The 25,070-nt window shown below is 66.5% G+C and overlaps 5 protein-coding genes across 6 annotated transcripts; 3 read left to right on the top strand and 2 right to left on the bottom strand.

The window, feature by feature from the left end:
- Window positions 1-1,168: 1,168 nt before the first annotated feature.
- Window positions 1,169-6,830, top strand: CPNE7 (copine 7; the record flags this gene model as incomplete). The annotated part of the gene is made up of 15 exons (XM_084215333.1): window positions 1,169-1,375; window positions 3,359-3,541; window positions 3,610-3,684; window positions 4,046-4,120; window positions 4,187-4,270; window positions 4,359-4,448; window positions 4,590-4,688; window positions 5,035-5,121; window positions 5,228-5,287; window positions 5,369-5,502; window positions 5,626-5,680; window positions 5,825-5,876; window positions 5,944-6,077; window positions 6,212-6,448; window positions 6,693-6,830. 15 exons carry the CDS (start codon window positions 1,169-1,171, stop codon window positions 6,828-6,830), a joined length of 1,710 nt encoding a protein of 569 aa, XP_084071459.1.
- Window positions 6,831-9,367: 2,537 nt separating this feature from the next.
- On the bottom strand, window positions 9,368-11,322 carry SULT2B1 (sulfotransferase family 2B member 1; the record flags this gene model as incomplete). The annotated part of the gene is made up of 6 exons (XM_084215105.1): window positions 9,368-9,760; window positions 9,846-10,026; window positions 10,102-10,196; window positions 10,272-10,398; window positions 10,544-10,752; window positions 11,184-11,322. The coding sequence occupies 6 exons, from the start codon at window positions 11,320-11,322 to the stop codon at window positions 9,645-9,647; spliced, it is 867 nt and encodes a 288-aa protein (XP_084071231.1). The 3' UTR covers window positions 9,368-9,644.
- A 691-nt stretch (window positions 11,323-12,013) lies between these two features.
- On the top strand, window positions 12,014-16,574 carry DPEP1 (dipeptidase 1). The gene is made up of 11 exons (XM_084214989.1): window positions 12,014-12,070; window positions 12,443-12,568; window positions 13,598-13,730; window positions 14,227-14,359; window positions 14,439-14,589; window positions 14,682-14,751; window positions 15,134-15,310; window positions 15,394-15,478; window positions 15,553-15,628; window positions 15,887-16,022; window positions 16,334-16,574. Exons 2-11 carry the CDS (start codon window positions 12,456-12,458, stop codon window positions 16,508-16,510), a joined length of 1,251 nt encoding a protein of 416 aa, XP_084071115.1. The 5' UTR covers window positions 12,014-12,070; window positions 12,443-12,455; the 3' UTR covers window positions 16,511-16,574.
- Window positions 16,575-17,548: 974 nt separating this feature from the next.
- On the bottom strand, window positions 17,549-21,501 carry CHMP1A (charged multivesicular body protein 1A). Its single transcript, XM_084215049.1, has 7 exons — window positions 21,439-21,501; window positions 21,240-21,259; window positions 20,695-20,772; window positions 20,395-20,541; window positions 19,403-19,531; window positions 19,126-19,313; window positions 17,549-18,951 (listed from the first exon to the last, which is right to left on the bottom strand). Exons 1-7 carry the CDS (start codon window positions 21,443-21,445, stop codon window positions 18,930-18,932), a joined length of 591 nt encoding a protein of 196 aa, XP_084071175.1. The 5' UTR covers window positions 21,446-21,501; the 3' UTR covers window positions 17,549-18,929.
- Window positions 21,502-21,825: 324 nt separating this feature from the next.
- On the top strand, window positions 21,826-24,891 carry CDK10 (cyclin dependent kinase 10). Of its 2 annotated transcripts, XM_084215040.1 has the most exons (13): window positions 21,826-21,957; window positions 22,056-22,128; window positions 22,558-22,629; window positions 22,726-22,828; window positions 22,945-23,026; window positions 23,374-23,441; window positions 23,592-23,644; window positions 23,733-23,802; window positions 23,880-23,939; window positions 24,054-24,177; window positions 24,259-24,398; window positions 24,499-24,551; window positions 24,627-24,891. In XM_084215040.1, exons 3-13 carry the CDS (start codon window positions 22,611-22,613, stop codon window positions 24,722-24,724), a joined length of 870 nt encoding a protein of 289 aa, XP_084071166.1. In that variant the 5' UTR covers window positions 21,826-21,957; window positions 22,056-22,128; window positions 22,558-22,610; the 3' UTR covers window positions 24,725-24,891. The 2 variants fall into 2 exon arrangements, with proteins under 2 accessions (XP_084071166.1, XP_084071165.1); XM_084215039.1 differs by having other exon boundaries at window positions 22,056-22,629.
- Window positions 24,892-25,070: the final 179 nt, after the last annotated feature.

The following is a 25,070-nucleotide window of genomic DNA, read 5'->3' as shown; positions in this document are numbered from 1 at the left end:
AGGAGCTCCTGCCCTGGCACAGCCAGCGGTGCTGGGGACCCTGTGCACCCCGCTCAGCCCCTGTGCAGGGTGGGCTCTGCTCCGGAGCCGGCAGCGAGGCAGTTAACGGAGCTTGTCATCCATCTCCCTCTTAGGGCTCCGCTCCCGAGCTGCAGCTTGAGTCAGTTGTGTGGAGGTGGCAGCGGCAGCAGCTCCGGCGGGCACACCGGCACGGCGGGCACACCGGTGCGGCCGGCACGCCCCGACCCAGCCCCTGCCGTGCCCCAGCCCGGGCCACCAGCACCCAGGTGAGGGGGCGACGGGCAGGGTGGGACCCGCTGTCCCCTCCACTGAGCGGTGGATGATGCCAAGGGGTGCCCGCGATCCAGGGGAGGGGGACGGTGCCCACCGGAGCCGGGGCACCGGAGCCGTGTGCCGGGGAGGGCCTGGGCACTGCATGACTTCCCCAGGAAACTTCGGCCGGGCTGGGCACCGAGGGCACAGCTGGGCAAGCGCTGGTCTGTCCCTGTCCCTGCCCCAGCCTGGAGCCCCCAGCACCTGCAGGTGTGGGGACAAGCCCCGGACTGGGGCCGGGACTGGCAGAGCCCCTCGCTGCCCCGTCAGGCAGCATTGCCCAGCTGCGTGTTAGGGCGGGATGGACGCCGTCCCCAGCACGGGGGGAATCTGTCACCTGGTGCCACGGACACGGAGTTGGTGTCCCCATTCCCCCCCGGAGAGCCCTGCCCAGGCTGGGGGTGCTGCCCGCAGGGACTGGAGGGCGTTTCTACTCCACAGCCCCACACGGGGCACTCGAGGGTGGGTTCCCCACCCCACTTAGGGCCCCCCTCCCCTCGGGACGCATCCTACCGCTGGGGTGGGGCTGGGGCCGAGCTGGGCACGGCCCTGCGGGACCGTGTGAACCCCGCACAGCTGTGCCCACGGTGCTGGCCGGGATCGGGGGTACCCGGGCCGTGCCACGAGGTGCCCCGGCTCCCGCTCACCCCGCTGCGCTTTGATGCCTCGCAGGGCCCCGCGGAGCCATCGGGACGGGAACGGCCGCCCCGCCTCGGAGGTGTCCCGGGACCCCTGTCCCGCCACCGGGGCCGTGCCCGGCAGCGCGGGGCGCCGTGCCCCGGGCATGACGGGCACCTGCCCGGCTCCCTGACAGCGGCCGCCCCGCTCGCCCCCCATGCCCTTCGCCCACGGGGCCGCCTGCGCCCCGCCGCGCCCGGCCGGCATGGGCGACGGGCCCGAGCCGTGCCCGCAGGCCCCGCTGGCCGTGCTCTCCAAGGTGGAGCTGCGGGTCAGCTGTAAACACCTCCTGGACCGCGACACCCTCAACAAGTCGGACCCCTGCGTCCTGCTGCTGATGCAGTCCCAGGGCCAGTGGATGGAGGTAGGAGAGGGGAAGGGGCACTGCTGGCACCCACCGAGCCGGGGAGGGCAGGACCTGGGCACAGGGTGGGGGGTGTAGGGGGCTGCAGGAGATGGTGGGGAGCCAGGTGCAGGGTGCAGAACGGGGGTCAGGGTGCAGGAGTTATTGGGGAGCAGAGTACAGGGTACAGAGCAGGGTACAGGAGAGAATGGGGTACAGGGTGCAGAAAGGGGTGCAGGGTACAGAGCAGAGTACAAGGTACAGAGTAGGGTACAGGAGACAGTGGAGAATGAGGTACAGGGTGCAGAAAGGGGATCTAGGTGCAAAATCGGGTGCAGGGTTCAGACCAGGCTCAGGGTACAGAGTAGGGCTGCAGGAGATGATGCAGAGTAGGGTGCATGGTGCAAGACAGGTTGCAGGGTTGAGAACGAGGTGCAGGGGTCAGACCAGGGTGCAGGAGACAATGAAGAATGGGCTGCTGGGTGCAGAACAGGGTCAGGGTTCAGAAGGGGGTACTGGGTTCAATATGGGGTGCAAGGTGCAGAGCAGGGGCTCAGGATGGGGTGCAGGAGATGATGCAGAGTAGGGTGTACAGTGCAGAACAGGTTTCAGGGTGCAGAACGGGGTCCAGGGTGTGAGGCAGGGTGGGCAGGGCACTGTGGGGCACCCGGCAGCCAGTGGGGATGGATGGTTGACATCCCCGCTGGGGAGTGGGGAGGGCGCGGTGCCACCACATGTGGCTCCCGAGCGGCTCCACTGCCCTGGGACAGGAACAAGGGGACACCTCAGCCCTCCCTGGGGTGGCTCAGGGCTGGAGGGCTGGCACTGGCACTGGGGCTGATGCTGGCAGTGGGGCTGGCAGACCCCGGGATGGCGCTGGGGCTGGCACGGCTCCCTCCATCCCTCCCCATGCTGAGCTCCGGGCCAGCACCGGCGGCTCCGCTCTAATCGCGGCCGCTCAGCCGGCGGATTTAGCGCTAAATCCCTTGGCGTGTCATCGACTCGGCTCGAGCCAGCGCGGAGCCGGGGAGGGGGGGACGAGGGCGCCGTGCCAGCTGCGGTGTGCTGTGCCATGCCAGACACTTGTACCCGGCTCTGCCACAGTGCTCTGTGCCACGCTCTGTGCCATGCTGTGCTGCACTCCAGGCTGTGCTGTGCCAGACACCAGCCGGCTCCAAGAGGCAAGAGAGTCCCTCCTGAGCCACTTTTTGGAGTGACTCCTGTCCCAGCCAGCCTGTGTGCCCCAGAGGGGGTGCATGAGTCTGGCTCTGCCCCTGGCTCTCAGGGCTTGGACCTGCTGGGTCCAGAGGGTCTGAGGACCCAACAGCCACATCCTCAGAATGAGGGGCTGGCAGTGCCCACGCAGGAGGGACACGGGTGGCTGTGGCAGGGTGGCAGCAGCGTGGGCTCAACAGATGATGCTGGACTGAGCAGGCAGTGGGCAGGGGCCAGGGGCTGGCAGGGTGCCCTGGCCAGGATGTGCCCCCTTGAGTCAACCCTGGCGGGGATAAGTGCGGGGGAGGCTCCGGAACTGCTCAGCACCTGCTGCCAGCGTGGCCAGGAGATGCTGAGCACTCACTGCCCACTGGGGCCATGAGGGCCAGGGGCTGGTGACCCCCAGGACGGGCACAGCTGCTTGTCCTGGCACCAGCCCGTTGCTGCTGCTCCAACAGAGCTGTGGCAAAGCTTAGCCGGAGGCAGAGTGAGAGTTCATCCGAGGGATGACCACAGGGAGCCCAGTGGGAGCAGCATCCCACACCCAGGGCTGGAGGCTGTGGGGGGCACAAGTGGCTCTTCCAAATGCCATTCACTGGGGCACAGCTGGTCCCTCCCTGCATTCCCTGTTCCTGCACCCCTATCCCTTCATTCTTCACTCCCCCATCCCTCATCCCTGTACCCCTCAGCCTGGCACGTCCCATCCCTTCACCTCCCCTCACGACAGCCCCCATTCCACATCCCTGCACGAGCTCTGGCACCCCAAGGCCCTGTGCCAACCCCTCGCAGGTGGATCGCAGCGAGGTGATCAAGAGCAACCTGAACCCCGTGTTCGCCAAGATCTTCACGGTCGATTACTACTTCGAGGAGGTGCAGAAGCTGCGCTTCGAGGTGTACGACAGCCACGGCCAGGCCGGCGTGGGCACGCACGACGACGACTTCCTGGGGGGCATGGAGTGCACCGTGGGGCAGGTGAGCCTGGGGACCCCTCCCTGGGGACCCTGCGGCCGTGTCCCCTCCCCAACGCTGGGCTCTCGCAGATCGTGGCGCAGAAACGGGTGACGAAGCCGCTGTTCCTCAAGTACGGGAAGTTTGCGGGCAAGTCCACGATCACGGTGAGCGTCGAGCCCGTGCTGGGGGTGACACTGGGGGGTGACACTCAGCAGGGGCGCTGGGGTGGCACCGGGATGGAATCCTAGGATGACGCCGGACAGGACACATGGATGGCACAGGACTGGGGTACTGGGATGGTGTCAGACTGGGACATCTGGGTGGCTCTGGGCTGGATCAGTAGGGTGGCACGGACTCTTGGGGGTGGGGAGGGCTCAGGGTCCCCAACAGCATCTACTGGCCATCCTGAAGGTCCCTGCTGTGCCGGGGAGGCACGTGGGGCCCTGTCCCCTCCCCGGGCAGCACAGGGAGGTGGTGGGCAGGGGGGCAAAGCTGTGCCAGGCTCTGAGCACCCACCCTCCTCAGATCATCTCGGAGGAGATCTCGGGGAACAACGGCTACGTGGAGCTCGCCTTCCGCGCCAAGAAACTGGACGACAAGGTGAGCTGGGTGCTGGGGGGAAACAGGGCAGGGTGGGCACTGCTCTCTCTCCTCCTCCTCCCCCAGGACCTGTTCAGCAAGTCAGATCCCTTCCTGGAGATCTACCGCATCGACGACGACCGCAGCGAGCAGCTGGTGTACCGCACCGAGGTGGGGCTGCGGCAGCACCGGGCCCCGGCCCCCCACGGCCACCCCGGGGGCTCCCCGGCCCTGCTGAGCCTTCCCCCCCATCCTGCAGGTGGTGAAGAACAACCTCAGCCCCATCTGGGAGCCCTTCAAAGTCTCCCTCAACTCGCTCTGCAGCTGTGAAGAGAAGAGGAAGCTGAGGGTGAGGAAGAATGATGGGGACCTCTATTCCTGCCCTAGGGGCATCTGAACCCCAGCTTCCCTGGGGGTGTGCTGGGGACCCCTCAGCGCTGGGGACAGGGCTGAGCCCCCCTGGTGCCCCCCTGAGCCGCACCCCTCACAGTGCGTGGTGTGGGACTACGACTCGCGGGGCAAGCACGACTTCATCGGGGAGTTCTTCACCACCTTCGAGGAGATGCAGAAGGCCATGGGGGAGAACAAGGTGGGACATGGGGACACGGGGATGGCCCGGGGTCACCCTGTGTGCTGCCAGCAGAGCCTGTCCTAGCAGCCACCTTCCAGCTTCTCCTCTGGGTTTGGCATCGTTTTCTTCTCTCTGCCCTCCTGTTTGGGGAAGGGATGGTGGGTTTGGGGTCTTCTGGGGAATCAGTCATGGATGGGGTGGCTGGCAGTGGGGGAAGGCAGCTGCACCCTGGGGCTGTGGGGGTGCAGGGACACAACGTTCTGGGGCTGTGGGGTCCCCACAGGGCAGGGTGGCACCGGGAGGGGTGCCCGGGCTGGGCTGTGCGCCGGGGGGGCCGCATGCAGCACGGGTACCGGTGCCACAGGTGCAGTGGGACTGCATGAACCCCAAGTACAAGATCAAGAAGCGCAACTACAAGAATTCTGGGGTCGTGGTGCTGCTGGACCTGAAGGTGAGCTCCTGGGAGCTGTGCCAGGCCGTGCCAGGCTGTGCTGAGCCGTGCCAGGCTCCATGGGCCAGCGTGGGGCACGGCCGCTTGACACAGGTCCCTCTGGAAGATCCACAGGGTTTACTCCTTCCTGGATTACATCATGGGCGGCTGCCAGATCCATTTCACGGTGAGCAGTGTCCCCTCCCCACCCAGCAGGGACACCCCGGTGGCCCTGCTCACCCTGGGCGACCGCCACTGTTCCCACCAGGTGGCCATCGACTTCACGGCCTCCAACGGGGACCCCCGGAACAGCTGCTCCCTGCACTACATCAACCCCTACCAGCCCAACGAGTACCTCAAGGCTCTGGTGGCTGTGGGTGAAATCTGCCAGGACTATGACAGGTTGGTGGCTCTGGCAGGTCCCCCAGCGCCACACGCTCTGGTGACATCCACCTCGGGGTGAGATCTGCTGGTGACAGGCACTCAGTGCTGGCACCAGAGCTCCTCACACCCCGTCCTTTGCAGCGATAAGAAATTCTCAGCTCTGGGCTTTGGTGCCAGGATCCCCCCCAAGTACGAGGTGAGGGGGTCTGTGGGACCCCAGGGATGTGCTCGTCCCTCTGGGTACCCTCGGCTGTGGCACTGGTGGGGCTTGGCAGGTGCCAGGGGCTGTGGTAGGGGGTGCACCAGCTGCCCCCTCCCCTTCCTCCCTCCCTCCCTCCAGGTCTCCCACGACTTCGCCATCAACTTCAACCCCGACAACGATGAGTGTGAGGGTGAGTCCAGCTCCAGAGGGGCCGGACGCATGGCTGGCACGCCCCTCACCCCTCGCACACCCCACAGGCATCCAGGGCATCGTGGAGTCCTACCAGAGCTGCCTGCCCAAAATCCAGCTCTACGGCCCCACCAACGTGGCTCCCATCATCTCCAAGGTGGCTCGTGTGGCGGCCGACGAGGAGCGGACCAAGGAAGCCTCGGTGGGTCCCTCTGTCCCTGCCAGGGCCGGGCTCGGACCCTGCACACTCGTGACAAGTGTGGCTGCTCCGGCCAAGGGCGGGCAGCCCCCCGAGCTCGGGGCCGGGCAGCCCCCCGAGCATCCCTGTGTCCCCAGCAATACTTCATCCTGCTGATCCTGACCGACGGCGTGGTGACGGACATGGCGGACACGCGGGAGGCCATCGTCCGCGCCTCCTACCTGCCCATGTCCATCATCATCGTCGGCGTGGGCAACGCCGACTTCACGGACATGCAGATCCTGGACGGGGACGACGGCGTGCTGCGCTCCCCCAAGGGCGAGCCCGTCCTGCGCGACATCGTCCAGTTCGTCCCTTTCCGCGAGTTCAAGAACGTGAGTGGGGCAGCGGCGAGGTCCTGCCTGCCCCTGCCTGCCCCTCCCTCCTCTCCCGTCCTCCCCTGTCCCCTCCGGTTCTCTCCCGCTCCTTTCCATCCCGTCCCATCTCCTCTTTCCCCCTGCCATCCATCTCTTCCCTCTCTGTTCCCTCCTGTCCTCTCCCGTCCCCTCCGCCCCTGGCGGCGCAGGGAGCCGGTGCCCGCGGCTCAGCCCGGTGTCCCGGTGTCCCGATGTCCTGCAGGCGTCGCCCACAGCCCTGGCCAAGTGCGTGCTGGCGGAGGTGCCCAAGCAGGTGGTGGAGTACTACAGCTACAAGGCCTTCCCCCCGCGCTGCCCCCGGCCCCCCACCCCCGACCCCAGCCTCGGCTCCCCGCAGTGAGGGACCCCGAGCCCCCGACTCCAGGCTCAGTTCCCCCTGTGAGACACCCCCAGTGCCCCCCAGCTTTGGTTGCCCCAGTGAAGGCCCTCAGCCCCATCTCAACGTGCCCCAGTGAGACCCCCCCTGTCCCGGTGTGGCCTGGGGACACACGGGGTCCCCGCCTGGCCCTGCCCTGCCACAGCCCCCCCGGCTGGGACATGGGGCAAGTCCCGGCCCCCCGGTGCAGGACACCCCCAGCACTGCTCGCTCCCGGTGGTCTGTGCCCTTGGCCCCCACCCAGCCCTGCTGTCCCCTCGGCCCCCGCTTCTCTGTCACTGTGATCTTTGGAGGCTGCATGATCCCCCCAATAAAGCACCACCCCTGTGCCCCTCCTCCTGCTCTCTGGGTGCGACCCCCCCCCTCGGGGGTCACTCGTGGTGGGGAGGCTGGCAGCTCCTGGATGCTGCCGTGTCCCCTCACGGCGACACCGTGCTGCCCCAGCCGGTGACAAGAGCCGAGGGCAGTCCCAGCCCCCACTTTTTGGGAGTCCGTGGCCGGCAGCGTGCCGGGAGCGCCGGAGCAGCCGCGGCTTTGATGTGCCAGGGCGGGAGCTCACCCCGCTGTGAGCGGCCCCGAATCCAGGGCACGGAGCGGGGAGAGGCGGACACGGAGCGAGCCCTGCTGCCCGGCACACGGCCACTGCCACGTGCTGTGTGCCATGGGCTGTGTGTCGTGTGCCCTGTGCTGCCATGTGCCATGTGCCCTGGGCTGTGTGCCCTGTGTGCCGTGTGCCCTGTGTGCCGTGTGCCCTGGGCTGTGTGCCATGGGCTGTGTGCCCTGTGTGCCCTGTGCCATGTGCTGTGCCCTGTATGTGCCACACCCCGTGCACCGTGTCCCCAGCTGTGTTCCCAGGGCCATGCATGTGCTCTGTGTGTGTATCCTGTGCCACGTGCCGTGGGCCATGGGCCATGCACCGCCTCTGCATGGACACGGACTCTGTCATGTCCCATGTGCCGTGTCCCACGTGTCTGTTCCACGTGCCACATGCTGTGTGTGCTACATGCTCTGCCATGTGTCATGCAGTGTGCCATACTGGGTGTCTGTTCCATGTGACATGTGCACTGTCATGTGCCACATGCTGTGTGCCTTGTCATGTTCCCCGTGCCATGTGCTATTTGTCACGTGCTCTGTGCCATTTGTCATGTGACACGTTCCGTGTGCCCTGTGCCAGGTGCCACGTTCCTCGTGCCAGGTTCCGTCTGCCATGTGCCCTGTGCCAGGTGCCACGTTTCTTGTGCCATGTCCCCTGTGCCATGTGCCATGCATTGTGCTGTGCCACGTGCCGGGCACTGTGCCACTCTCCTGCCACGTGCTGTGTGCTGATGCTGCCAGCACGGTGCCAGCAGATGCTCCTGGCAAGGTGGCATGCCCAGGGGCCATGGTGTGCCCAAGGCCACCACAGGGACTGAAACTGGGGCCTGGCACACCCTCATGGGGTAGGGACCACCTGAGAGCTGATGTGCAGGTGCCACTGAGCTGGGCTCCAGGGTGCTGCCATGTCCCTGGGTGCAGGTGCCAGGCTGGCCCCACGTGGGTGTCGCTCTCCGGGACAGCTCTGCTGGCCCTTGGGCGCTGCTGGCAGCGCAAGGCACGGGCAGGGGCGCGGTACCTGCACCCCCATTCATCCCCTATTTATAGCTCCTGATTCATCCCTTCAAGGCGGGATCCCGGCTGTTGCCGTGGAAACCCAAACCTGCTGCAGCAGGGGCCAGTTCTGGCGCGGGCTGCCCCGGCACCCCAACCCATGGGGACTGAGGGGGACCCCAGGGTGGGTGCAGAGGGACTCCACGGGGCTGGCAGTGTCCAGAGACGCCGCGCTGGGTTGTCCCCGCCGGCAGGAGGGCCTGGCAGAGGCGGCAGGGTTGACAGGGCTAGCAGAGGGAACAGGAGTGGCAGGACACTGGTGCCACCGTCCCACAGTGCCACAGAGCCCAAGGAGGGTCTCACCAGCTCCCCCCTCTCAGCCAGGCCTGGCCAGGGCTCCTGGGGGTGCCAGGGCCAAGCCCCCACCCTGCTCACCCTGCAGGGGCCGGGTAAGGAAGCCAGTTAATTACTGACTGAGCCTCTGCTCCACGGAGCAATTCCGTGCAGCGTGGCAGGAGAAGGGCTGGGCGCTCGGGCTGCTGCCTGCCTGGGAGAGCCCAGGGTGCGGCGGGGGGAACGAGCCCCTCGGTGCAAACACCCCAGCAGGGGAGATGGGCAGGGGGGACATCCAGCCGGGATAGTCGGGGCAAGGGGCGCTGGAAGGGGATCCGCTGGGAGGGAGACTCCAGGGAGGGAGGGTCCTGGGTCCTGCCGAAGGAGCCCGCTCCGTGCCACGAGCTGCGCTGGCAAGCCCCGTCGGCACGCTGTGACCCCGCCCCGGCCCGTGCTGCCCCCCCGGTCATTGCCCCCGGCCGTTAATGAGGTCCCCGGGGATGCGTCCCCACCCCGATGTGATCCTGATAACAGCGGCTCTTCCCGCGGCTTCCCGCCTCTCTCCCGTGGGAATAGCTGTCTGCCTGGGAACAGCAATAAATATTTATTTCTGCAGGGCGGGATGGGCGGAAAGAGGGGTCACGGCCACAGCCCCTGGCCGGGTGGAGCAAGGCCACGGGACGGCCACAATGCACGGCCGGAAAAGCTCCCCACCCCCAGGGAGGAGGGACGTGCCTGGTCCCCCAGCCCCGGGGGGGTGACACAGGGGGTGTTTGGAGGGGGCCCCTCGCCCGCAGGGTCTCCGTGTGGTGGTTGTCGGCAGGCGAGGGCTCAGCGTCCCCCCAAAGCCCGGCTCCTTCAGGCCATGGGCCACTGCGAGGGCAGCTCCGTGTCCCCCATCTCCTCCTGGTAGCGCCGGTTGAAGAGGGCGTTTTGCTCGGGCGAGAAGTGGCTGCGCCAGTCCCCCACCACCCCTGAGGGACAGAGGGGACAGGCAGTCAGGGTCCCTGCCCCCCCGGGCCCCCGCCGTGCCCCGGGCCCCCGGGCCATGCCGCTCACCTTTGCGCATGAAGCGGCCCTGGCTGTGGTCCATGATCTCGGCGGGGATCAGCGAGTAGTTGGCCATGGCGTTGTCCCGCATGGCGGAGAAGCTGCAGTGCTGCTCCAGGGCCGCCAGCGTGCCCGGTGCCAGCGGGCACCCCAGGAAGCTGCTGAGGCGCTGCGCCGTGCCCCGCAGGTCCTGCGGCGGGAGCACGGTCAGCACCGGGCACCGGGGACAGGGACGGGGACGGGACGGGGACGCGGCGGGGCTCACCTGGTGCAGCTCCTCGTAGGTGACGTACAGGATGTCCAGGAGGTGCCGCTGGCCCAGCCAGCCCTTGACGTGGTCAAACCAGGAGCCGTAGTGCACTGGGGGGAGGCGAGGGGTGGTGGGGGGCCCTGAGGCTCGGTCCCCGTCCCCCCCCAGACTCCCCCAGTCCCTACCTGTGCCCTCGAGGAATTGCGTCAGGAAGGCATCGAAGGAGCTGGGGTCGGGCAGGAACTTGGCCAGGTGGTGGAAGTGGTAGAAGGAGACAGCGACGTCTTTGGGGTTCCTGGCCACGTAGATCACCTGGAGGGACGCAGTGTCACCCCCGCAGCCAGGGGGATTCCCCTGCACCCCGCTCAGAAATCCCCCGGCTTTTCCCCGGTTTTGGGAAGCCCCGTGAATGGGACGTCCCCGCAGGGACCCCCAGAGCGCTGGGGACCCCTCTCACCTTGGCCTTGCTGCGCTGCAGGGCAGGGGCCAGCACGTGGGCGGGCAGGTGGGTGGTGAGGAGCCGCGGGCCCCCGGTGTCCCGCAGAGCCTCCCTGCAGTAGATCTGCTCCAGCCACGGCGCCCTCTCCCAGTTGGGAATGGTCTTGGCTGGGCGGGCGTCGCCGAGGCTGAAGAGCAGCGTCAGGATCTCCTGCATCCAGGTGGTGCCTGCAGAGGTGGGTGTCAGGGCAGGGCCACGGCGCATCATGGCATTGTAGGGCGCAGCACGGATTGGCACTACGCTGGCACGGGTAGCACGGATTGGCGCAGCAAGGCACGGCTCAGCCTGTCCCGTCCTGTCCCGTCCCATCCCGACCCCTCCTGTACCAGCGGCTGCGGTGGCAGTGCCGTGTCCCCCCTCCCTGAGCCCCCAGGGACACCAGTCTGCGGCTGGGGACAGTACGGCAGCAGGACAGGGGCTCGGGGCACGTCCTCCTGGCCAGGGGTCCCCGTGCTGTGCCAAAGGGTGGCCGCGGGGACCAGGTCCGGGTGTCTCCCAGGCCCCCGGCAGCTCCGGGAGAGCTCCCCCCTCCAGCCCGGGGTCCCAGCCCCGTCCCGCCGCGTCCCCACGCTGTCCCCGTGTCCCCCCATCCCCTCACCCGATTTGGGGTAGGTGGCGATCAGCACGTCGGTGGGGCGGAAGGTGAAGGCGGCGGCGAAGCCGAGGGACTCCTGGGTGTGGAGGTGGCCGGGCAGGGCGATGCCCGCAAAGGTCTCGGTCACCTCCATGCGCTCCATGGCCCCGCCGGGTGGGACGCGCCGGGAGCCGCTTAAATAGCGCTGAAAGAGGAAGCGGCCCCGGCGGGCGGGGGGCCGGAACCTCCCGGCGCATTCCTGCCGGGGAGCCGGGAATCCGCGCTGGGGCCATCGCCGGGAGAGCGCTGCTGGCAGGGGCTGGAGACACCCGGGATGGGGTGGGAGAGGATGGGTGGGATGGGAGTCCCAGACCCACCGCCGCAGCCGGGAGAAACGCGGGGGCCGCGTCGCCTCGGGCAGGGGCCGGGAAGGCCGAGGGATGCCATCCCCACACCGTCCCCACCCCGAGCTCCCCGCGGCTGGCACCGGAGGAGCGGGTTCCCGTCCCGGCACACCCCAGCATGAGGTGTCCAGCCGGACCGGCCATCTCCACGCGGCTCCATGCCATTCCCAGAAGCGCCACCAAGGCCCTTGCTGGGAGGGACCCCGCAGCTGGAGCCAGCAGGGATGCGCAGCACCCGCAGGATGGCGGTGCCTCAGCTTCCCCTCGGGACGCTGCGGCGGGACCGGAGTGTGGGGAATCCAGGCGCACACGGAGGAGCAGCAGCGGCCCCACAGCCCGGCCGTGCCACCCCGGCTCCTTGCCCCCGGGCATGCGGCTGCTCCGGCGCCGTGGCGGGGGTGGCTCTGGGGTGGCCGGAGCCCATCCCAGCCCCGTCACCGCACGCAAGCCGGAAAAGTTAATTCACAGCCGTCGCAGGCAGGGACTGCCCAAGTGTCCCGGGCCGGGGTGAGCGGGGCCAGGGATGCTGGGGGTGCCGGGGATACCGGGGGTGCCAGCGCTGAACTGGGGATGCCGGGGCGGCTGAGACGCGGATGGGACTGGCACTTTCCCAACCCAAAAAAATCTGGGCTTCATTAGACGGATTGGGAGCGTCCCCGCGGCTCGGAGGAGAGGCCGAGGCACGGCACGGCCACCGGGGCTGGGCTGGGGGAGGCCGCAGAGCCCTGGCACTGCCAAGCGGGCACAGGGCAGCCAGGGAGGGGTAACGCCGCGCTCCTGGTTATTCATTGACGGCGGGAGGGGACGGAGGAGCGCGGGGCAGCCATCCCAGTGCGTGTGCTCTCACGGTGGTGGCAGGTCCCCCCTTGTCCCCAGCAGCACCCAGCAGGAGATGCCAGGCGGGAGCGTGTGGGTGCTGGTGCTGGCGCTGGCACTGCCCAGCACTGGACAGCAGCACCTGGAGGAGGCCGAGCGCATCATGAGCACCACGCCGGTCATCGATGGGTGAGCAAAGGTCACCTGGCCCCGCAGCGTGCCCGGCTGCTGCCTCTCGGTGGGAAAACCCCAGCTGGGAAACCCTGCTGGGACAGCCCGCTGGGGGATTCCGGGGCCGGGCACCCCAGAGCTGTGCGGGAACAGGGGACAGCTTTCCCAGGGGATCCCCGTGCCAGGCACCCCAGGGCTGTGTGGGGACAGGGGACAGCTTTCCCAGGGGATCCCCGTGCCAGGCACCCCAGGGCTGTGCGGGAACAGGGGACAGCTTTCCCGGGGATCCCGTGGGACCGTCAGTGCACTGAGGGGATCCCCGGCGCCGCAGCCCGGCGGGAGTGGGCAGGGTACGGGAAGCCGGGGTTAGGCTGCCCTGGGGGAAGTTCCTGCTCGGTCCTGATGATGTCCCTGGTACCTTCTCGGGACCCTCAGGAGGCTCCGCTTCCCTGCAGCCCTCCCTTGTGGAACAGCGCTGTGCTGCTGGAACAGGGAGCAGGGCAGGGGGAGCCGGGGGATGTGGGACTGTGACAGGAGCCGGGGGATGTGGGACTGTGACAGGAGCAGGAAGTGGCACCCAGCCCGGACCCTGCCACTTCCCCAGCGGCACCGCTGGGTGTGGGATGTGCGTGCCAGGATGTCCCTGCGGTGACACTCCTGTCGAAGGGATGTTGGGCTGGCTCCCCTGGATGTGAGGGTGATGATGGGTTGGAAAGGTGCAGGGGAGGGTCCTCCGGGGAGGTCCCACATGGCACTGTCCCCTGGGAGTGGTCTGTCCCCAGTTCCTGCTGGAACTGCTTGGGTGGCTTTTGGCTGGGGGGAGATGTGGGTGGACAGAGGGACTGAGGGGGTGGAGGATGGATGGATGGATGGATGGATGGATGGATGGATGGATGGATGGATGGATGGATGGATGGATGGATGGATGGATGGAATGAAAGCCAGATGAGGGGACTGTGTGTGTGGCCAGCCAGGGGGGTGGGCAGCCTGAGGGCGAGTGGGCAGAGGGTGAGGCCACTCCTCAGTGCCCACCCTGTCCCTGCCCAGGCACAACGACCTGCCCTGGCAGCTCCTTCGGAAGTTCAACAACCAGCTGAGGCTGCCAGCAGCCAACCTGACCCTGCTGAAGGACACCCACACCAACATCCCCAAACTGCGCCAGGGGCACGTGGGCGGGCAGGTGGGAGCACCAGGGAGGGCTCCGGGGAGGGCAGGGGCACCAGGGAGAGCACCAGGGTGGGCACTGGGGCTCTTGGGACAGCACCAGGACTGGCAGAGACACGGGGCTGGGCAGCGGGGTAGGCAGCGGGGTGGGCAGTGGGGTGTGAAGCGGGGCAGGCAGTGCCCACGCTGACAGGGTGCCCGGGCTGACGGGGTGCCCGGGCTGACGGGGTGCCCACGCTGACGGGGTGCCCGGGCTGACGGGGTGCCCGTGCTGATGGGGTGCCCACGCTGACGGGGTGCCCACGCTGACGGGGTGCCTGTGCTGACGGGGTGCCCGTGCTGACGGGGTGCCTGTGCTGACGGGGTGCCCACGCTGACGGGGTGCCCGGGCTGACGGGGTGCCCGTGCTGACGGGGTGCCTGTGCTGACGGGGTGCCCGTGCTGGCGGGGTGCCCACGCTGACGGGGTGCCCACGCTGACGGGGTGCCCACGCTGACGGGGTCCCCCGGCAGTTCTGGTCGGTGTACGTGCCCTGCGAGACGCAGAACAAGGACGCGGTGAGGCGCACGCTGGAGCAGATGGACGTGGTGCAGCGCATGTGTGACCTCTACCCAGAGACCTTCGCCTGTGTCACCGACAGCAGCGGTGAGCGGGCACGGGGACGGGCACCGCGGGGGTGCCGAGGGACCTGCCCGCCCCGGCTGATGTCCCCGCCCTCCCGCAGGTATCCGGGAGGCGTTCCGGAGCGGGAAGGTGGCCAGCCTCATCGGGGTGGAGGGCGGCCACTCCATCGACAGCAGCCTGGGCGTCCTGCGCACCCTCTACCGCCTGGGCGCCCGCTACATGACCCTCACCCACAGCTGCAACACCCCCTGGTAGGACCCCCGGGGGCACTGAGGGTGGCAGCGCTGGCACGGGGGGATGTGGTCGGAGGTGTGGCCACTCTGATGCTCTCCCTGCTCTGCAGGGCTGACAACTGGCTGGTGGACACCGACGATGAAAAACCTGTGCACCACGGCCTCTCACCCTTTGGGAAGGTGAGGAATAGCATCAGCAGTGGTGTCCAGGAGCAGTGGCATTGGAGGAATGTGGTACTGGCACCCACTGGCCCCATGCTGGGTGCAGTGTTCCATCCATCCATCCATCCATCCATCCATCCATCCATCCATCCATCCATCCATCCATCCATCCATCCATCCATCCATGCATCCATCCATCCATCCATCCATCCATCCATCCATCCATCCATCCATCCATCCATCCATCCATCCATCCATCCATCCATCCATCCATCCATCCATCCATCCATCCATCCCTCTGTCCCACAGCCAAAAGCCACCCAAGCAGCTCCAGACATCCCCAGAGGGGACCCCTCCCGTGCACCCCCCAGCCTCCCAGCCCTGTCCCCTGTCCCTGCAGATGGTGGTGGAGGAGATGAACCGCCTGGGCATGATGGTGGACCTGGCCCACGTCTCAGTGGACACAATGAAGGTGGTGCTGAACATCTCCAAGGCCCCCGTCATCTTCAGCCACTCCTCTGCCTACAGCATCTGCCAGCACCGCCGCAACGTGCCCGACGACGTGCTGCAGCTGGTGGTGAGCGTGGGGGCGCAGGGCAGGGACACTGGGGGGTTTGGGGGGCTCTGGGGGGCTCGGGGCTCAGAGCTGTTCCCCCCCAGGCCTCCACGGGCAGCTTGGTGATGGTCAACTTCTACAACGCCTACGTGACCTGCAGTGACAAGGCCAAGCTGTCCGACGTGGCAGGTGAGGGGGTGCCCAGGTGGCTGGGGGTGGCAGTGACCCCCCCTGCCCTGCTCACCCCGGTGTCCCCCCCACAGACCACATGGACCATGTGAAGAAGGTGGCTGGTGCCCAGGCTGTCGGCTTCGGGGGGGACTACGACGGGGTCACGGGGTAAAGGGGGTGATAGTGTGGGATGGGATGGGATGGGATGGGATGGGATGGGATGGGATGGGATGGGATGGGATGGGATGGGATGGGATGGGATGGGATGGGATGGGATGGGATGGGATGGGATGGGATGGGATGGGATGGGACGGGATGGGACAGTGTGTCCCCACTGTGAGGGGCAGGGGTGTTCTCCCCCTGCACCCTGTGTGGGCAGCTGGGGGTGCTGGGGGTGGCTGAGCTCTGGGTTGTGGGGTGGCACAGGGTCCCCACTGGCCTGGAGGATGTCTCCAAGTATCCTGCACTGGTGGCCGAGCTGCTGGCGAGGAACTGGACGGAGGAGGAGGTGAAGGGAGCCCTGGCTGAGAACCTGCTCCGGGTGTTCAGCAGAGTGGAGGAGGTGAGCAGGACATGGGAAGCACGGGGCACAGGGAGGTACAGGGCAGGGGACACAAGTGGCACTGGGAGCATCGGGAATGGGCATGTATGGGACACGGGGACACATGGCACAGGGACACTTAGGGCAGCAGCCATAGGTGGAACATCAGGGCATGTGGCACTCAGGAATTCATGGGGACACGGGGAGGCACGGGAACACACGGGGCACCGGGATGTGTGTGGGATGGTGGCACAGGGAAGCACGGGGTGGCAGGGGCTCCGTGCGGACGGGCACTGCCCCTCTCAGCGGGACCCCACCCTGTCCCCACGCAGGTGAAGAGGAGCCTGCAGGGCACGGCTGCCCACGAGACCCCCATCGCCTTCGAGGAGCTGGAGGGGTCGTGCAGAACCAGCTACGGGTACTCCAACGGCGCTGGCACCGCCCGGCCCCCGCCGGCAGCCCTGGCACCGGCGCTGGCACTGGCCTTGCTCCTCGCCGTGCTCTCCTAGCTCCCGGCTGCCGCCGCGGCCCTGGCACCGTGCCCGGGCCCGCCGGGCGGGGCACGATCCTGCACTCCTTTCTGCCGGACCTGCCGGCAAAATAAACCCGTGGCTCGAGCAGCGCCGGCAGCGAGCGTCCGTGTGCGGCTCTGCGCCACAGCCCGCCGGCTCCTGGCTGGAGATGCTGGGCCACCCCGGCATGTCACCGGCCACCCCGGCATGTCACCGGCCACCCCGGCATGTCACCGGCGGGGCAGAGCAGCGGGGTCCCGGTGCCGCCCGCCCCGCACACCGGGAAGCTGTAACCGCACCGGGAGTGACACATCCCGGCAACACCTGGCCAGGGTGGCTGCGGAGCTGCCTCCGCAGGATGCTTCCATTAATCATTAGCTAATTAATTGGCTACTTAATTATCTCCTTAGCAATTTCCTCTCGCATTCAGGAACAGCCTGTCTGGGGAGCGGAGGCGGCAGAACAGGCAGGAGAAGGAGAGCCATCTTCCTGTGGCATTCGGGAGTTGGCTGAGGCACAGCGCCCGCCTGCCAGCCGGGCACGGGGCAGGGAGCGCGGACAGGGAAGGGATGGGGATGGGACGGGAAGAGGAGCAGGGAAGAAAAGGCTGCACCCTCAGCCCCGTCCCCTGCCGTGGGCAGGTGCTGATGGCGGGATGGGTGCGGTGCCAAGCCCGGGGTCTCCCCTCGGGGGACCCAGCTTGTACCCACGAGGGCTGGGGAACGGTGGAGGGAGCGGGGCTGGCCCAGCCCTAATGGGGAAGGGACCTGGGCTCTGAACTCCTGCTCACCCAGGTGCCCCCGGTTTGGCCGTGGGACAGGGACAGGTCCTGCAGGGCGGGAAGGGGGCTGTCCTCGCCCTCCAGAATCCCCAGAGTGGGTACCTGGAGCTACTTCCCTGCATGGGCAGAGGCTCAGGGAACAAGAGCATCCCTTCCTCCTCCTCGGCTCCAGGGCAGCCCCTGGCAGCAGCTCCTGTCTCAGGGCAGGGGACACGATCAGACCCCGTGTGCTCCACACCCCCAACACACGCTGGGCTGTTCAGAGATTGTTTATTTAAACCCACAGAAGGGCATGGACACGGTTTGGGCAAAAAGAAGGCAAAGAAGACAAGCTTAAAAAAAAACACCAATGAAACCACAGAGAGACAGCCTGGGGAGGGACAGGGGGCAGGTCTGGAGCCCCCAGGGCTGCAGGGACACCGTGCAGGGAGCCAGGAGCCAGGCACAAATCTCCAGGGTCCCCCAGCTTCCCACCCGGCCCCTCGGGAGGTGGGACAAGATCCAGTGCTCTGCTGTAACCCAAAGCTGCCTCCTCCTCCTCCTCGGTGGTGAGGAAGGCTCTGTGTCACCAGCCACACGCTCCAAGGCCACTGAACTCAGGAAAAACAATCAGTGCAGCGGGAAGTGTTTGTGCCGGGCAGGTGGCCCCCACGACATCCCCCAGAGGTGAGTTCCTCTTGGGAGACCCAAAGGAAACGGCGCTTCCTTCCTGGAGAGCTGCCAGCAACCCAGCAGTGCCGCGGGAGGGGCACAAACAGCTCCAGCCCCGGGGAAGGTGACAAGGGACAGGGACGAGCAGTGGGAGGGGACACGGAGAGCAGCCCCCGCCCCCGGCCCGGTGCCAGCAGCGAGGGGACAGAGGACATCCAGGGACGAGGCACAGGGATCGAGGCAGAGCTGCTCCCGGGATGGTTCTGCATTCCCTGTCACACCCACCCAGCAGGGGGACATTTGGGGACGTGTCTGCAGCCACCACAGCCGCTGCAACCCGCTCCCAGCGCCGGACCTGGCTCCTCACTGCTCCAAACCGGCAGTCAGGGCCGGGATAACCATTTCCAGCTGGCAGTGCCTGAGGAATGGGTGGATCGACACGCACAGGGCTGGGCAGGGAGGGTGTTCCAAAGGGCACTTCGTGGTACGGGGCTGGGGGTGTCGGCCGGCGGGACACGGAGCAGCAAAGGGCACAGGGACGGTGACAGCGAGGGAGGGGACACCCCGCTGGCACCGCCCCTTCCTGCAAGGCACCGACCTCCCCAGCCCCTCCGCCGGGCACGGGGCCCTTCCCGGAGATGGGGACCCCTGCAGGTTCTCCTGCTCCTCCCAACCAGCTCCTGAGGAACTCAGCCCACAGCTCAGCTCTGGGCAGGGATAGGGAACTACAGAGGGGCTGGGGAGCAGCATCCCGAGACCAGGGAAATCCCCTTAGTGTTCCCCTTAGCTAGGATGTGGGGCTCTGCCAGCAGCAGCACCTCCAAACGAAGCCCCCCCAGAATCCAGCACAGCATTCCCACGTTCCCACCGGGATGGCCGCGGGCTCAGGGAAGGGCTGTCACCCCCCAAGAAGAGTCCCGAGGCAGGGGGGGCTGCAGGAGGGGGTCCTGCTCCAGCAGTGCCATCCACAGGCCCAGGGAGAGCTCAGTTCCTCAGGGCAGCCAGCCTGCAGGGAGAGCAGCACAGAGCAGCCAGGTCAGGGCAGCAGGAGCAGCCCCAGCTCGGGAGCAGCCCCAGCCAGCGTGGCCAGGGAGCCCCTCCGAGCCCCCAGGAAGGGCCAGCTGCTCCCCTTCAGGCCGGGGGGCACCCTGGGAAGCCCTGGAAGCGGGAGAGCACGGACCTGCGGGACAGCTGGTCCTCCTGGGAGCGCACCGAGCTCTCCCCCACGGCCGAGGCCCCCTCGGGCAGCTGGCTCAGCTGGTCCATGATCTCCAGCCCGTTCTCCTCGGCGATCTGCACGATCAGGCTGTCCACCTGCTCCTGCGGCGTGCTCAGCGTGGTGGCCGAGCTCATGGAGTCCTCCATGACCTGGGGCAGACACAGCCCTGTCCCCCTGCCCGGCCACACGCCCGGCAGGGGAGCCCCTCCGTCCCGCCCTCTCTCCTGGCTGCACTCACCGACGTGTGAACGTCCAAATTCTGCACCTGCTGCTCGAATTTATCCATCACTGCCGACACCTTCTGCAGGTCCATGGAGCTCAGGGCCTTGTCCAGAGCCTTGGTCACCTGAGCCATGTTTTTCGTCACCTGCAAGAGGAGATTCCTTCAGGAATGCTGTGAGGGTTGCAGACAAACCCAAGCACCGTCCTGAGGCCATCCCAGGTAGGATGAACCTGTCTGAGGCCACCAGGAGCCCTGCTGGGGTCCTCTGGGGACACGGGGGCTCTGGGGGTCGCCACCCTGATTTTTTAAGATTTTCTAAACCCTCTGATGTTTACATTCTTGTAGCAAACTTTCTCACACACTTTCTGTAAATAACTTATTGCTTTGCATTCTCTTATGGAGGAGGAGAAATTTGATGGACCGTTGGTTTGTCCAGTGTCATTGGAGAGGTGGCACTGTCACCCTCCAATCCACTGTCTCTTTTGGAAAACTATAAATGTTGGAGTCAGAAAACAAACTGCCCTTTCTTCACCTTGAGAGCAGCGGTGTGTGCTCACGTTGGTTTGTGTCCTACAGTGACACGGGTGGCTGGAGGCAGAGAGAGGGGAACCTCCATGTGGGGATGTGTAGCTATGATATTTTCTGAAAAATCCCTTTGCCGAGATTTTTCTCCTGAGAAGCCTCTGGAACCGAATGTAAACAATAATTATCTGCTGCTGTGGAATGCAACAGGTCCATCTTTGATTAGTCTCCTGTAGCTGTTTCTAATTAATAGCTCACCACAGTCCAGCTGTCTCCAGCTGTCTGGTCAGTTGCAAGATTTTATTGCCGTTCCTTTCTTTTCCTTTTCCCGATGAAATCCTTTCTTCTATTCTCTTAGTGTAGTTTTAATATATATCATAAGTAATGCACCAGCCTTCCGAAACACGGAGTCGGATGCTCGTCTTTCCCCCAGTGAGCAGCAGCACGGGGAGGAGGGAGCTGCCAGCGCTGCGGGAGGCTCTTACCCCCTTCATGGTGACGGCAGTCTGCACCTTGGAGGCCACGGCGTCCACGCGCGAGGCCATGCGCAGCCAGTTCAGCCCCTCGTTCTTCTTGCGGATGGCGTTCTCGGCGTAGACCCGCGCGCACTCCACGTTCTTCTGCTGCAGCGCCTGCCCCGCACACCAGCCCGCTCACACAGCGCCCCGGGCTCTGCACCGCCCTGCCGGGGCTCAGCGGGGCAGGAGGGGCCCCCAGCGGGGCAGGAGCAGCCCCACACCAGGGGCAGGGGCAGCCCCCCAGCGGGGCAGGAGGGCCCCACGCACCTTTTTGACTTTGGCCTGCTCGGCCTTGGAGTCCTTCTCGGCTTTCTTGGAGAGCTTCTCCAGCTGCTTGGCTGTGAACTGCGGGGCAGAGCGGGGCAGGAGCAGGGACTGCTCTGGGCGGGGAGGGCCTCAGAGCCCATCCAGCCCCACCCTGCCACGGCAGGGACACCTTCCACTGGCCAGGCTGCTCCCAGCCCCAGTGTCCAGCCTGGCCTTGGGCACTGCCAGGGATGCAGGGGCAGCCCCAGCTGCTCTGGGCACCTGCCCAGTCTCCCACCCAGCCCTGCCCTCTGGCACTGGGAAGCTGCTCCCCTTTGTGCCACCGTGCCAGTGCCCAGCTGTCCCACCCCCGCCCCCTCTCAGTGGCCGCGGCTGCCCGACCCCCTGCCCGCGGGACCTCCGGTCACCCCCTCAGGCCGGGTCACGATCCCGCCGCAGGACGAGCCCCGATGAGGCCGAGCCAGCGGGCGGAACCGGGCCCGGGACTCCCCCGAGACCGGCGATACGGGACGGAAAGGAGGCGGAAGGGCCTCCGATGCTCTCACCTTCAGCTGGAAGAGCGTGTCTGGAAAGGAAGGAGAGCACGGTCTGAGCGACGGGACCGGTACCGGCATCGGGTGACCGGCGACCCCGCCCACACGTCCCGGCCACCAGTCCCCGCTCCGACCCTCACCCCCAGCCCCACCCCTCACGATCCGCCCCAGCCCCACCGGGAGCCGCCGGTACCGCCCAACCCCCCGGTACCGTCCATCCTGCCCGCCGCCGCTTCCGGGTTCCGCCGCCGCTTCCGGGTGACGCCGCCGTCGCTTCCGGGGTGCGCGCGGTGAGTCTCGCGAGAGCGGGGAGGGAGGGGGTGTGGAGGGGCAGGTCACGTGGGCAGCGGGAACGCATTGGGGGCCGGCCGTGAGGGGGCGGGGCCAAAAATCCGATATGGGACGGGGCTAGAGGCGGGGCCGTGAGGAGGAGGGGCCAATCAGGGGCGGGGCTATCCCGGGCCAGGGTCGCTATTGGTCCCTCTCTAACAACGGTTTCCAGATGCTTAACGCGTGTGGGCGGGGCCTGCGTGTGGGCGGAGGCTGAGGCAGGATAATATCGCGCGTGCGCAGCGTGGCTCTCGCCATTGTAGGCATGGCAGCGGCTGAGGCGGGAACGGCCCCGGCGGGACCAGAACCGGCACCGGCACCGCTCGAGCCGGAGCTGGAGCCCCTGCGGCTGCGCCGACTGCGCGGCGACGGCTTCTTCGAGGTTCCGGCGGCCGATCGGGTGAATGCGGCGGGTCCCCGGGGTGTGAGAGGGCTGGGGGCCGGCGGGGGGTCCCCGGTGAGGAGCCCTCGGGGCTGAGCGCGGCCCTTTGGTTTCAGCTGGGACGGTGCCGCAGCGTGAAGGAGTTTGAGAAGCTGAATCGGATCGGAGAGGGCACGTACGGCATCGTGTGTGAGTGCGGCAGCGCCTCCCGGGCGGGGGCGGCCGTGCGGGACCGGGAAGGGGCCTCGGGGTTAATTCCGCTCCACTCCCGGCCCTGGGTAGCGATGGCACTTGCACTGGACGCCTCCCACGAGATCACGCTGCTCCGTCCAGCCTGGCCTTGGGCACTTCCAGGGATCCAGGGGCGGCACGGCTTCTCTGAGCACCCTGTGCCAGGGCCCGCCCACCTCCCAGGGAAGATTCCGTACGGATATCCCGTCCATCCCTGCCCTCTGCAGTGGGAAGCCATTCCCCGTGTGCAAATCCCAGCACGGTTTGGGTCGGGAGGCGCCTGTAGCCCCCGCAGTTCCCCCTTGGGGCTGAGTAGGGGGGGCGAGGCGGGGTTGGGACAAAGCCAGGTGTGTGTCCTGGTGCCAAGGTGGCCTGTGCTGTCCCCAGACCGTGCCCGGGACACGCTGACCAACGAGATAGTGGCACTGAAGAAGGTGCGGATGGACAACGAGAAAGATGGTAATGGAGGAGCGGGGGGAGCAGGGCTGGCTCTGTCCTGGCTCTGGCTCCAGGCCGTTCTGCAGCACAGTGTTCCTCCCTCCTTCCCTCCCCCAGGAATGCCCATCAGCAGCCTGCGGGAGATCACCCTGCTCCTGCAGCTCCAGCACCCCAACATTGTGGAGCTGAAGGACGTGGTTGTGGGAAACCACCTGGAGAGGTGAGAGTCCCCCGTCTGTCCTCTCTCTGCTGTCCGAACCCTCCTTGGAGCCCCGAGCTGCTTTAGCAGATAAAGCTGTGCTAGAGCAGGCTCTGACCTTACCTTGTGTCCAACAGCATTTTCCTGGTGATGGGATACTGCGAGCAGGACCTGGCCAGTCTCCTGGAGAACATGCAAACACCCTTTTCAGAGGCTCAGGTACAGGGTGGGGCAAGATTTGGGTCCAGCACCCCTAAGAGGGTGCTGCCATTCCTGCCTAAACATGTGGGCACTGTGAAGGGCTCCCTAGACTTTGAGCTGGGGGATTCCAAGGACTCTGATGGAGCTGGGCTTTGCTGACTCTCAGTGAAACCTTCAGGGACTTTCCAGGCTGAGTTGGTGCTGGAGCAAACTGTCAGGGGAAACAAAACTGGGAGAAAATGCCACCCAGAAACTCCCTGGTAGGACACAGGGACTGCAGGACACCCCAGTGGGTTTGGCCTGTGTGGCTTTGTCCAGTCAGTGCTGCTCCCACAGAGGTGACAGCTTCTGTCCTCTGTCCCCAGGTGAAGTGCATCATCCTGCAGGTGCTCAAGGGCCTGCAGTACCTCCATGAGAACTACATCATCCACAGGTGGGAGTGGCAGGATGGGGCTGGGGGGACAAAGGGGTGTCTGGGGACACCTCCCACGTCCTGGGAGCACCGGCAGGGCAGGGAGGCCATGGAATGATTGGGATTGGATTTTCTGTGTGGTCTCTCACCTCCAGCTGCTGTTTCCCACAGGGACCTGAAGGTCTCCAACCTGCTGATGACTGACAAGGGCTGTGTGAAGATAGGTGAGTCCTGGCACCTGCACTGGGCCACGGCTGCTCTGTGCCATGACTGCAGCTCAGCTGGCCTCCCTCCTGTCACTCTGTGTTGCAGCTGATTTCGGCCTGGCACGCACCTACGGGATGCCCCCTAAGCCCATGACCCCCAAAGTGGTGACTCTGTGGTGAGTGGCAGTGCCAGGGTGGGTCCCCCAGTGGGCTGGGCTGGTGCCAGCTCTGACACCGAGCGTCCCCTGCGCAGGTACCGCGCACCGGAGCTGCTGCTGGGCATGACCACCCAGACCACCAGCATCGACATGTGGTAAGGGAGGGGGGGGCTGAGGCTGCCTGGAGGGGGCTGGGGGGCTGCAGGGGGATCGGTGGAGAGGGCTGCACACTGCAGGAGAATCACTGGAGAGGCTCCTGTGCTCCGCAGGGCTGCTGGCTGCATCCTGGCTGAGCTGCTGGCACACAAACCACTGCTGCCAGGCACCTCTGAGATCCACCAGATCGACCTCATTGTGCAGCTCCTGGGGACACCCAATGAGAACATCTGGCCGGTGAGAGCTCCCTGCCCATTCTCCCATTGTCCCTTCTCCCTGGTGCTCCCCTGGCCCCTCCTCACACTCGGTTTCCCCCAGGGGTTCTCCAAGCTGCCGCTGGCCACCCAGTACACCCTGCGCAAACAGCCCTACAACAACCTGAAGCACAGGTTTCCCTGGCTCTCAGAGGCTGGGCTGCGACTGCTCAACTTCCTCTTCATGTATGACCCCAAGAAAAGGTAAGAGCCAGGCAGGATGTGGGGTGGTTAGGGCAGGGGACCCGCCCCACACTGTCCCCCAGGCTGGGGTAGGCCCTGCCACTTGTCCTTGTCCCCACAGGGCCACGGCCAAGGACTGTCTGGAGAGTTCCTACTTCAAGGAGAAGCCCCTGCGTAAGTACTCCCCGTGCTGGGGCAGGGCAAGACTGGGAGGCTTTGGGCTCTGCTGACCCCTCTCTGTGCCCACAGCCTGTGAGCCGGAGCTGATGCCCACCTTCCCCCACCACCGGAACAAGCGGCCAGTCAGCACAGCCACGGAGAGCCAGGCCAAGCGCAGCAAGCCCTGAACTGTGCCCAGGGAACAGGCCTGACGTGTCCTGGCTGAGGAGGATTCCCTCAGCCCAGCAGTCCCAGCGCCATAGGAACGGCTCCCCCATCCATCTGCCCGTGCAGGACGGGGCAGGCTCTGGTCTGTGGCTGGGTGAGTGTGGCCCCAGAGCCAGGAGAGAAGAGAGATGGGGCCCAGGGATGCCCAGGCTTAGCAGGGTCAGCCCTGTCCCAGGCAGGTCCTGGTTTGTGCTGTCTGTGGGGTGGAAACCCAACTCTGCCATCAATAAAAGCAGCTGGAAGTGGCAATCTTGTATTGAGTTCATTCTTTGGTGCCAGCAGGAGTGGGAGAAGCTGTGGCTCTGC

The sequence above is a fragment of the Fringilla coelebs genome, assembly GCF_963513975.1.
Source record: "Fringilla coelebs genome assembly, chromosome: 14".
Classification (NCBI taxonomy): domain Eukaryota; kingdom Metazoa; phylum Chordata; class Aves; order Passeriformes; family Fringillidae; genus Fringilla; species Fringilla coelebs.
This window is presented reverse-complemented; position numbering and strand designations above follow the sequence as displayed.

Bases quoted from the DNA above. Each gene is read 5' to 3' on its own strand.
- CDK10 (XM_084215039.1), top strand. From the start codon at position 22,224: ATGGCACTTGCACTGGACGCCTCCCACGAGATCACGCTGCTCCGTCCA. The intron at 23,645-23,732 runs GTGAGTCCTGGC...TCTGTGTTGCAG, and splicing joins CAAGGGCTGTGTGAAGATAG to CTGATTTCGGCCTGGCACGC. The intron at 24,552-24,626 runs GTAAGTACTCCC...CTGTGCCCACAG, and splicing joins CTTCAAGGAGAAGCCCCTGC to CCTGTGAGCCGGAGCTGATG.
- CHMP1A (XM_084215049.1), bottom strand. The intron at 19,314-19,402 runs GTGAGTGCAGCC...TGTCTGCCCCAG, and splicing joins ATTTGGACGTTCACACGTCG to GTCATGGAGGACTCCATGAG. The intron at 18,952-19,125 runs GTCCGTGCTCTC...CTCTCCCTGCAG, and splicing joins GAGGACCAGCTGTCCCGCAG to GCTGGCTGCCCTGAGGAACT.
- DPEP1 (XM_084214989.1), top strand. From the start codon at position 12,456: ATGCCAGGCGGGAGCGTGTGGGTGCTGGTGCTGGCGCTGGCACTGCCC. The intron at 14,590-14,681 runs GTAGGACCCCCG...CCTGCTCTGCAG, and splicing joins CACAGCTGCAACACCCCCTG to GGCTGACAACTGGCTGGTGG. The intron at 16,023-16,333 runs GTGAGCAGGACA...GTCCCCACGCAG, and splicing joins TGTTCAGCAGAGTGGAGGAG to GTGAAGAGGAGCCTGCAGGG.